General features: G+C 51.3%; 1 protein-coding gene across 1 annotated transcript in view; it reads right to left on the bottom strand.

The window, feature by feature from the left end:
- Window positions 1–12,101, bottom strand: part of LLGL1 (LLGL scribble cell polarity complex component 1) — a 63,621-nt gene that overhangs the window by 25,797 nt on the left and 25,723 nt on the right. Inside the window, exons 3-4 of the mRNA XM_044979243.1 lie at window positions 1,379–1,460; window positions 751–881 (exon numbers count right to left, since the gene is read on the bottom strand). Coding sequence (XP_044835178.1) covers window positions 751–881; window positions 1,379–1,460 — 213 coding nt within the window. The remainder of the gene's footprint in view (window positions 1–750; window positions 882–1,378; window positions 1,461–12,101) is intronic.

The raw sequence follows: 12,101 nt of genomic DNA, 5'->3' as shown, positions 1-12,101 counted from the left end.
CGGCTGGCATGCCAAGCCCGTAACGAGCGCTTTAAAGCAGGGCTCCATGGTGAACAGTGGCTCCAACACCTGCCTCACGTCCCAAAACGAGCAAGGCACAGTCAGGGGCTGCAGCCTCAAGTTACTCCTGGGTAAGTTGGCTCAGTTTGCACCGCAGCTGGTGAGATACTGGCTCTGCAAACGCAACCTAGGATCTGATAGGCCCATGCCGAGCTCGTTCTGAGTCGCACATCACCACCAGCAAGACTGGCAGGCCCATGGTTCCCCAATGCATGTGAGGTTAAAACTGGGCCCTGGTGCTGGAACTCGAGGGGGTTTTGGGAGGCCGGGGGAGGGAGGGCATTTGGATGATGCACAAAGCAGAACAGAGCCCAGGTCCCTCGGAACTGAGCTGATTGTGCAGCACTGCCAGCAGCAAGGGGCAGTAATTGTCACCGAGTCAACACGACACAGGTCTGGCAATGCTGGGGCAGAGCTGCACAAGGCAGCCTGGGTTCTGTGCCGGCTCTAAGCACCACCTACAGACAGGCCCTACCTGAGCCATGGCCGGGCCCGGATGGATTGCCGGGTCAGCCAATCAGGGGAAGAGCCATGGCTGGGCCCGGATGGATTGCCGGGTCAGCCAATCAGGGCCATGCACAATTAAATCCTAGGAGCACTGGGTACCCAGCAGAGCCCAGGAGCAGCCCCTGCTACAGTTAGGCCTGAACTCCCCAGAGCAGCGTGAAAGAGGAAGGCAGCAGTGAGTACTTAGTGCTGTCGAACCCTGGCCGGCCCGGGAGGATGAAGCTGCGGGTCTCCTCCAAGTGCGAGTAGCCATCCTTCTGGTCGATGTCCCACAGGTGCAGGGTGTTGTCATCCAGCAAGGACAGCAGCCGACCCTGGGAGAGAAACCGACAGGGAAGGAAACAAAGGATGTCACAAGATGACAAATTCAGTCTCCCCACCTCCACAGCAAGGCCCCTGCTGCGGCAGTGAGCACGCTGGACTTGGCCACCCCAGCCCATGCATCTAGATCAGGACATTGGGGTGCAGGTACCTTTACGCATCATCCCAATGGCACAGCCTGGCATCCACTTACTGGCCTGTTGGCCGTACCCACCCACTCCAATGCACTTGCTAAAAAGTCTTCCCAGGCCCTGCCCAGCAGAGCTATCAGAAAGGGGCAGAGGATTTTATAAAAGGCAGGAGGCCCCAGTAGGGGGATCAGCAGGCCAGGAGGAGTCCACGGGGCTTGGAGACATTGGCCTGCCGCCTTCCTTGCCAGAGAATGATCATGAGTCTGGCTAATTCAGTGGATGGGCTGCTGCACCCTGGTGACAGCGTGACATGGGTTATTCTCCTCCACAAGCAACCAGAACCGAAAGCAGCAACGTACCTGTCCAGGCAAAAAGTGTATCTGCGTGACGGCGGCAGTCTCCTTGTGCAAGCCAGTGAACTCCACTCCTGGAGCACCGTATCTGGCACGGGCGGAGAGTCAAGGAGGCAACGAGGGGACAGAGACAGCCCTGAACCGACCCCCCTGCCCTCCACCCCAAAACCAACTCTGCCAGCACCTGGGGAACTCTGCCTTTTAGCGCACCAGCAAGTAACACCAAGGTTAAGAACTGAGGACTAAACACTTAAGACCCAGCTATGTCCATTTTGGTGGCATCTTGCTTGCCGCCCAGGTATCCCTGCACCGAAGCTGGTACCTCGCCAGGAGATTTTAAAAGCCTGGCATTGCCATTCTGCAGCCAGGCATTCCGCCGGACTGCTCAGCCAGAAGCCACCCTCCCCCCAAAGCACCTGAATGAGGCATCAAGGTTTACGTGGTCCTCAGACTCCTCCAGAGAGTTTCACACCATCGTCTGCCTGCCCGGTCTAGGCACACCTACTGGACTGCACAACACACACCAGGGTGGTGCCTGCCAGAAGACGGGTCCCAGCAACCCGTGTGTTTGGGAGCTCAACGGGCAGCAGGAGAGGGACTGGGGTGATTCCGCTATACCCAGCAGCGGATGTACTGTCTTGGGGAGGGGGCTAGGAACTACCCGCGCTTTCCACGCCTGGGTTGGGTAGAGCAACACAGGAGAGCGTTAGACTGGTGAAAGCAGCACACCGGCTCCCACAGCTGATCCACTCCAGCGCCTCCGTCCAGGATGCTCAGAAAGGACTCTAGGGTCTGTCTACACTGCCATTAGACACCTGCGGCTGGCCCATGCCGGCTGACTCAGGCTCGCAGGGCTCAGGGGCTGTTTAACGGTGGTGTTGATGTTTGGGGTCAGGCTGGAGCCCAGGCTCTGGGACCCCACAAGATGGGAGGGTCCCACAGCTCAGACTGCAGCCCGAGCCCAAACATCTACATAGCTGTTAAACAGCCCCAGAGCCCGAGCCCCTTAGCCCGATTCGGCAGGCACGGGTCAGCTGCGAGTGTCTAACTGCATCGGGGGGGGGGGAAGGGGACACACAGAGTGGCTGCAGTAAGAGCATGTGGGTGGGATGCGAGGGCCCCCACAACCTGCCTGTTTAGCCGCAGCACAGCAATGAAGCCAAAGGTGCTAATTCTTTCAGCAGGATTAGAGTGCAGCAATTCCTGATCCCTTCACACACAGCCCCCTGGTAAGACCGGCTCAGGCAAAGTCCCATACCGGAGCCGACAGCCTGTGGCGTCCATCTTGGCTGTGTGGGCACACAGCAGACCCGGCCTTCTGCAGCGAGTCAGGCTGGCAGGAGGGGTTCTTGGGGCAACCACAGGTCAAGGTCCGCAGACAACAGCCGATGCAGTCTGGCCAGGTGGCAGTTCCACCCCACTGTCCTGGTCGTGGCGAGGCAGGGCAGGGGCTGCCCACCCACCTCATCAGGGAGCATGTTTACCTGTTGCAGACAGGCAGAACAGGGCTGCACAAGGACAGGGGTTCATGCTCCAAGTTGGTCTGGGCAGGGTGAGTCTAGACAACACTGTCATGCCCCAGACACCCCGCACTTTGGCACAGCCAGCAGCTGTTCCGGCAGCTTGCCAGGCACCCCAGGGCTGTTCTTTATTTGCATAAGGCAGAGCTGGTTTCCCCAGCCCTGATCTTCAGAGAGGCTGCTCATGTCGAGGCCTGCAGCCTTCACATGGTCCCCCCTCAGGAGCAGGACCACCTCCAAGGTCTGCACTGGAGAGCTCTGCTTTCCACGGACAGCCACCGGCAGAGGCTGGAGTTCACACACAAGTCTGACTGTAGAGGTGCACGACTGTTGGGCATCCTGCACCTTCAGCCCCACAGCAGCCAGCACAAGCGCTCTACTTTTCTCCTCCGGGATTTGCATCTGCTAGAACAGTACCTTAATTTGTCTCGCTGCAGCCAAGGGAGGAAGCTCCTTTAACATCCCTGGGGACGACAGGCAGCTGGAACTCAACGAGCACTCCTTAGAGGGCTCACTAATTCAAAAGCCTGTGTGCTCGGGAACTGTACACATCCAGGTGGGGAGGGGTTGGGGCAGATCCCTCCGCAGGCACGGGTTTGTCATCAGGCTGCCTGGGAGGCCCCACCCGGCTCTGTCTCTGCACCTTCTGAGAGGTTAATAGGGTGGGTATCACCTCATGAGCCCACAATGCTGCATCCTCCACCCTCAAGTGTTTATTCTTGCAGCATCCAACGTGCTAGTAAAATCCACCCAGCTAGCAACTCGGAAGACCAGAGTCGGCTAGCCCCAGAGCAGGCACCAGGACCTGGAAGCAATGCCAGATAGGCCATGCTGGCCTGGTATGCCTCTAGACAGACCAGTTCTCTGGACAAGCGAGTATTTCAGCCTCTGGGCCCATTCAGTCCTTACCCGCACCGCCGAAGTGCCAGCTGCCAGACAGTCACAGATCTGCCCGCTCTCTGGGGTGAGTTTGGATAAGTCAACCCCTGCCTCAGGTAGGCTAAGATGGGGTCTCTCGGGAAGACTGTCCCATTGCTCATGATGGATCTCCCAGAAGCACTGCAAGTGGCTTAGGGACAGAGAAAGTTGCACTGAGAATGTGCTCCCCCCTCTAATCAAGGCTAAGTGCACTGGCAGAGCCTCAGGACACTTGGGTTCTGCTGGTCTCCATCACATTCTTCTGGAGCCCCCCCGTCACAGCTGGCTGAGTGCCACAATCCCACCAAGACGTTTCCTGGGTCCCGCCAGTACCTCAGCTCCTGGAAAGGAACAGGCTGCCCCCGTTGAGCTAACCAGACTGAACTCCTTGAGTCTATCACCGTAAGACATGCTTTCTAACCCGGTAATTATGCCCACAGGTCTTCTCTGAACAATGCATCAACATCATTCTTGAATTGCAGGCACCAGAACTGGACACAGGATTCCAGCCGCAGTCGCGCCAGTGCCAAATACAGAGGTAAAATAACCTCTCCTACTCGAGATTCCCGTTTACACATCCAAGGATTGCACTGGCCCCTTTTTGTCCCAGCGTCACACTGGGAGCTCATGTTCAGCTGATTATCCACCAGGACCCCCGAATCTTTCAGTCACTGCTTCCTAGAACAGAGCCCCACTCCCCATCCTGAAAGCACAACCTGCTTTCTTTGTTCCTAGATGTACACATTTAGCCCTATTAAAATGCATATTGTTTGTTTGTGCCCATCTTAACAAGCAGTCCATTTGACTCTGTATCAGCAATCTGGCCTCCTCCCGATTTACTATTCCACCAATGTTGGTGTCATCTGAAAATCATTACTGATAAAGTTTGATGTTTTCTTTCAGATCACTGTTAAGTGTTAAATAGCGAAGGGTCAAGAACCAGTGCCTGCAGGACCGCACTAGAAACACAACCTCTCAATGATGAGTCCCCATTTAGAGTTAGATTTTGAGACCTATCAGCCAGCTTTTAACCCAGTTAAAAACGTGCCAGGTTAATTTTACATCATTTTAGTTTTTAATCAGAACGTCATGCACTACCAAGTCAAATGCCTTACAGAGGTAGAGTCCGTCGTCACCTTTATCAACCAAACCTGTAACCTCAAAAATATATATCAAGCTAATATAACAATTTATTTTCTGTGAACTCATGTTAATTGGAATTAGTGACATTTTCCCCTAATTCTTTATTCAATTCCATATCACACACTCCATTGTCTTGCCCAGGTTTGATGTCAGACTGTCACACCAATAATTGCCTGGATCAGACCATTTACCCTTTTTAAATACCGACAACTTTAGCTTTCTTCCAGTCTTCCCCAAGTTCCAGCACTCGCTGAAAGTCATCATCAATGGTCCTGTAAGCTCCTCAGCCAGCTCTTTTAAAACTCATGGATGCAAGTTATCTAGACCTGGTGATTTTAAAATGTCTAATTTCCATAGCTGCTGTTTAACATCCTCAAGAGATGTTGGAAAGGAAAGTGTTCTATTATATGACTACATCATCTGTGTTTGGGGGAAAACATAACAAATATTTATTAAACACTTCTGCCTTTTCTACATAATTTCTAATTCTACCATTTTCATCTAGTAATTGACAAATACCATAGTTAGGATTCTTTTTTGTTCCCAATATACTTTAAAAACTCCTCCTTATTGTCCTTAACGCTGCTGGCCATAGATTTCTCCTTGTGTCCCTTTGCTTTCCTTATCAATTTTCTACAATTCCTTGCTTCTGATTTATATTCATTGCTATTCACTTTCCCTTTCTTCCCCTCTAAACCAGGTCAGGTGGGTTTTTTTAAAAAAAAGGGGAAAAAATACCACTACAGCCTTCTTCCTCAATTGAGATGAAGGACGCTATTGACTAAGTAGCCAGAAGCAAGACTGCTATTCCATTCTCTGCAATGAGCCTGTAGCAGTTGGTCTTGGGTATTTAGACTGTGAGCTCTTTGAGACAGGCACTCACTATGTATGTGCAGCACCCAACACAACGAGGTCCTGTTTTCACTTGGGCCAGAGATACAAACCTACGGGAGCCATTACAAGGAGCACTATGCTAACAGAGTGAGCCTACAGTTTGCAGCAGGGACACTCCAGGGTTATTACCCAATGCTGCAGTCTCTCTAAAGCGCTAACGGGAACAGCAGCCCATGACATGGTTCCCCCAGAGGATCACCAAGACACGAGCAATCGCTCTGTCCGGGGAGAGAGCTATCGAGTAGCCAAACGGCCTTTTGTTGCCAGCTGAGGCTTAAAGTTTAATCGCAGAGAATCTGCTGCCCTCCCAATCGGAATGACGGTGTCCCTTTCAGAGCCCCCATGACTGCCTGTCACTTGTTTCCAGGGACATTTCTCACAGGCTTTCGCTGAGAGCAGCTTGAATGTCTCTCCCTGCAATCCCCCTAGGGGCAGAGTGCCCTGTAAGGAGTCCCTTGCTTCTCCTGGTGCCTCCCTCCCTTTCTTTTTGGTTTACTGTGGCCTCCCAGAGCTGTATTCTCTGGAATCCCTCACTAGAGGGTCACCAGGCAACCAGCTGCCTGCTTGCCCGTTGCTCGGAGCAACCACCTCTTCTAACTCCAGACTCCACGCTATGCTTATTCAGCAACTCTCCAGCGCTCGCTTCCTGTCCCAGAAAAACAAAGAGAACTTCTGAAAACACAAGGAAACGGAACGTGAGCAGAAAAATCCAGCGCATCCAAAATGGAGATGCAGCAGCTGGAGGATCTGGGCTCCTTCCTCGCTCAAGGGCCAGGGGTGCCTCCTTTGCCATGAGGTTCCCCTAGAAGTTTGGGGGTGGGTACAGATTAACCCTTGACCGAACGCCAGGCCACAGAACCTGGGGTACAGCTGATATGGGACAGCCGCTCCCCTTGAAGAGGATCATGCTATGTCTAAGGTATTGCAGAGGCTTAGTACAACACAGAATTTCAAGTGTAAACATCCCCAATGCTTGGAAGAAGATTTGGTCAGATCTTCACCAGAGACACTTTCCCCAGACAAGATTCCAACTAGGTCGACTCAGTTAGTCTGATGTGGGTTTATGTAAAGATGGAGGGGACTTGACCCTACCGCTTTGAAGTCGACCAAAGGGAAGGGGCAGGCTGGAGTTACAGGCTGCGTCTGGATTCGTTCCCTGGACCATCTGCACTCGCATGCTATTGTCCTGACTCCGTAAAGCAGCCGCCGCCGCGTCCGCAATGCAGCAGGAGCATGGGGAGGAAAGAGGGTGACATGATGAATTCAAGTCACTTTCATAAACTCGTTTCATTGCCCAATTAAAATCCCAAACCGCTGGCGCTCCCGAGATGGGTAATCCGATAGGCTGGGTATGTCTGCAATTAGCTTTGCTCCTTTGGGCACACACAATGGCATTAGCGCTCATGCTCTCTAGGACCCTGAACTTTCCGGTGGGTTCATTTTTCCAGCTTTCCTGCTGCAGAGGCCAAGCCGCAGTCTACCTGCGCAGTCAGCTGCCGGAGCCATGCTACTGCAGTCGCAGGAAGGCAGTTTAAGAGGGATTAGTGGCACAGGACCAGCCTGGGCTGGCAGGTCTGGGTTCAAATTCTACCACTAGGGAGCCAGGTCAGCTATGGTCCTGGGAGACATTAACCCACATGATAGCAGGGCCACACAACTCAGCCCCATCAGTGCTACCTCCGCCCATTGCAGGACAGGACGGACTTATGCTGACATAGTCCTGCTTTCCACAAGGCCAGGCTGCAGCAAGACACCTGAGATCAGGGATGGGCAAACTCCGGCGTGTCAGACATTTTAATCCGGCCCTCGAGCTCCTGCCGGGGAGCGAGTGTGGGGCTTACCCCACTCCGCACAGCTCCCGGAACCAGCGGCACGTCCCCCTCCGGCTCCCACTAGGCTCAAAAACAGACACTACGTACTGGTTAGGTGCTTGTATTCAGAACCCCGGGTCACTCTCATAGTAACCTGCAGAGTCCCAAGGATCAAGAGACTCCAGCCACGTCTACACTACAGGTGAAACAAACAGCAGCATGGCTACTGTGCACTAGTGCCGTGGTGCAGACGCACACTACAGTGAGGGGAGGGGCTAGCCCCTTGCTGGAGTAACTACCTCCCCCATGCCGGAGAAGACAGAGGCTTTAATGAGGCTGGCAGCAGCTGGAAAGCCAGGGTAACTGGTTTTCAATAAGCTGGCAATAGCTAGTAATTAACCACTCAGTGAGAGGAAACAGCCCTGAAACTCCCACTGCTTCACTGAAGGGGAGGAAAGTAGCCCCAAGACATGGAATAGAGGGAAGGGGTGGGGGGGGTTCAGATTCCCCCACTCAACTCAGTTTTGCGTGCGGGTTTCAAAGCTGATTAGCAGCCCAGAGAGCAAGGAGGAGCAACTTGGATTCTTAAAAGTAAATGTTTAGTGATACAGAGCTTGAACGCTTCCCATTCCCTTAACCCGCCACACCGAGCCCTTCCGACTCATCCAAGCAGCTGTTGCAGATGGAATACAGATGCCCGGAAACAGGAAGTCCCCTGGCTGGACGCCTAAGCCTGCTGCAAGGCAAAGTGCTCTAGGTAAGTTAGTGGGCTGAGCCCAGATTCCTCCTCCCTGCCACCCTCCTTCCCGCTCATGAACTGCTGGAAAGCCAGACACCCCTGGATGCTAAGCAAGTGCCTGGTCCCCCATCAAGGATCTCTGCTTCCTGCCCACAGGAGAGTCCTGCACAAGAAGCTAGTCCAAGCACCGCAGGCTTGGGTTGATTTGGAATGGTATAAATATGCTCCATCTGGGATCAGCTCTACAAAGCTTCCAAAGGCAACCAGCCAGAGCCAGACTGGAACCCCTTTATCCAGCCAGGCCAGTACAGCCGAAGTACGGTAAACATTCCATTCTTGGAGGGATTACAGCCCTGGCCCGTTGTGACAGCGTCCTACACTCAAGCACGGACAAGATCAAGCAAGTCTGGTAGGTTTCGTCTCCTGGCTCCATGGGAATTTGATACAAGGTGCGTTGGCTTGGTGACACAATAGAACCATGGGCAGGCCGGCTGTAGGCACGTGGATTTTGGGAACAGCGACTGCAGCCCAGCCATTTCATTCCCCTAAATACCCAGAACAGCGTAGCAAGATCCCACGCTCATTCCACCCAGGCCTGGAGATCACAGCCTTGCACCGGAATTGGAACGAGTCCCCTCCCCTGGCAGAGAAGCTGGTCACGAGAGGGCACAACACTTGCCACTGCATCGCTGCTCCCGACATCTCAGCGCTGCCTCATTCACACCTTGTGCCCACGGGGGAGGCCAGGGTCACCTTGCACTGCAAGAGCCCGAGTCAAGCAAAGCGGATAATGCCTACCTGACAGCCAGGCTCGAACCCACACCAGCCAACACTCCAAAGAGTCAGTCGTGCATTGGTGGGTGCCCCACATGGCAGACTGGGAAATGCAGATGGGCTCCTAGAACAGCTACCGGCTCGGTCAGCAGCTTGGTACAATTCAGGGGGTTGCACGCAGCAGCAGATTCCCAGATTGTAAAGCCAGAAAGGATCAGCATGGTTATCTAGTCCCACTTCTGGTATGACACAGGTCACAGAACTTCCCCAAAATAATACCTAGAGCAGATCTTAGAAAAGCCATCCTATCTCGCTTTTAAAATGGTCAATGATGGAGAATCCACCACCACCCTTGGTGAGTTGCTCCAAAGATTAAATTACTCACTGTTAACACCTTATCTCCAGTCTGAATTCGTCTGGCTTCAACTTCGAGCCATTGGAGCAAGATAGATCTTTCTCTGCTAGATGGAAGAACCCACTATTAAATATTTGTTATAGATACAGACTAACCAAATCACCCTTAAATCTTCTCTTTGTTAAGCTAAGTAGATTGAGCTCCTTGAGTCTGTCACTATAAGGCAGGTTTTTCTAGTTCTTGAATCATTTTTCATGGCTCTTCTCTGAATCCGCTCCAATTTCTCAACATCATTAATTGTGGACCCCAGATCTGGACACAGTATTCCTGCGGTGGTCGCAACAGTGCCAAAAATAGAGAGAAAATAACCGCTCTAGCCCTACTCGCAATTCCTCAGTTTATGGATTCAAGGATTGCATTAGCCCTTTCCGCCAGCGTCACAGAGAGTTCACGTTCATTTGATTATCCACTGTGATCCCAAGTCCTTTGCAGAGTCACTGCTTCCCGGAAGAGAGTCCCCCCACCATCCCGTAAGCCTGGTCTGCATTCTTTGTCCTTTGATGTATAACTTTGGCCTTATTAAAATGCATATTGTTTGCTTGCGCTCAGCTTACCAAGCGATCCAGATTGCTCTGTTTCAGTTTCTTGTCCTCTTCATTTATCACTCTCCCAATGTTGGGGTCATTTGGGAACTTTAGTGATGATGTTATGTTGCTTTCTTCTAGGTCATTGATAAAGGTGTTAAACAGAGTAGGACCAAGCAAGCACCAACGCCTGCAGCGCCCGACTAGAAACACAACCACCTGATCACTCTCCATTTACAGTTATTGACACCTAGCCGTTAGCTAGTTTTTAAATCCATTTAACGTGTGTCGTGTCAATTTTATATCATTCTTTAATCAAAATGTCATGGGACACCAAGGCAAATGCCTTACAGAAGTCTAAGTATATTACAACAACACTACTGCCTTTATCAACCAAACGTGATTCCTTTTTTACAAGCTTGGCTGACGGGAGCTATTCCTCATCAATCCACATTGATTGGAATTAGTTACCTGCCTTAAATTAATAGAGTCCCATATCAGCCAGTCCATTATCTTGCCCAGGATCTATGTCAAACTGCCAGGCCTAGAATTATCTGGATCATCCTGTTTACCCATTTTAAATATTGGCACAAAATTAGCTTTCTTCCAGTCTCCTGGAACATCCCGTTTTCCAAAAACTTATTAAAACAAAACCCAAAATTAACAGTCTAATGAGCTCCTCAGCCAGCTCTTTTAAAATACTCTTGGATGAAAGTTATCCGGACCTGGTGATTTAAACATGTCTAACTTTAGTAGCTGCTGTTTAACATCCTCCGGAGGAACTAGTGGCACCAAAAGGAAAGAGTGTCATATGGTATGACTACATTTGTCCCCCAAGCCCACCCTAGTACAGAACATAAATATTTATTGAACACTTCTGCCTTTTCCTGCACTATTGATGAGTGTACCATTTCCATCTAGTAATTGACCAATACCTTTGTTAAGATTCTTTTTGTTGCTAGTATACTTCAAAAACTCCTCCTTATCGTCGTCCTCTCTGCTGGCCACAGATTTCTTCATGTGTCCCTTTGCTTTCCTTATCAATTTTCTACAATTTCTAACTTCTGATTTCTATTCATTACTATCAACTTCCCCTTTCTTCTATGATCTGTGATCAATTCCACTTATCTGTCAAGAAAAGTCTAATATACAACTCACCTGTGCTGGATGCAACATTGTAATTTAGGAAACTGTCATTTCTAATATTTAGAAATATTAAGTAACCCTCACCTTCACACTAAGCTTTACGGTCAGGAAGGTGTGGAAAAGCTAGACCTGAAAAGCAGGCTGCAGAGTTGCAAACAGAAACAGCCCTTCTCAAAGGGAACCAACCAGCCACTAGCCTGAATCGCTGCAGCTCTCTGCAGCATTTTGCAAGCATCTCTGCAAGGAGGAGAGATCAGGCCCCATGAAAAGCCAGGCTGTGGGCTCCAAGGCACCACAATTAAACATCTTTTTCCTCCTCTCAGGCTCTCCCCTCCGGCAGGAAAGCAGCAATAAATTAGCGCAATCCCTGCAATGCCATCTACATAAATCACCAGCGGTCACCCATTGGTGCCACAACACAGGGCCAGACTTAGCCCCGGTGGATGAGTTTCTGGACAGGATGCAGTTGCCCCAGGCAGAAGGGTGTTTGAGGAGCTGTTCAGCCAGGGGAGGAGGCTGTTAGGAAAAGGCTTACGCTGCTCGTTTGACGGTGTCTGAGCCAGGCAAACTCACAACAGACCTGCCAAGGCTTTAAAAGTCTTGTTCTTTGAGGAACATTTTAAACGCAAGGCTGCCTGGCACCTGGATTTGCCATGCTCTCCAGGATGGTGGGTAGGGAGAGGTTTTAACCAGCTAGTGCAGAAACCCAAAGATAAAAGCCAAAACACCCAGGCTTCATTAGGGATTTTGCAGCCCAAGTGTAGGCTTGTCAGAGGGAGCTGCAAATAAATCCAAGTCCTGGACCGTTTCTATTTAAATTCCAGTGAGAGTTCTGGACGCAAGTA

This window comes from Mauremys mutica, chromosome 11 (genome assembly GCF_020497125.1).
Source record: "Mauremys mutica isolate MM-2020 ecotype Southern chromosome 11, ASM2049712v1, whole genome shotgun sequence".
Classification (NCBI taxonomy): domain Eukaryota; kingdom Metazoa; phylum Chordata; order Testudines; family Geoemydidae; genus Mauremys; species Mauremys mutica.
The sequence above is the reverse complement of the archived record's forward strand: the minus strand, read 5'-3'. Positions and strand labels throughout refer to the sequence as shown.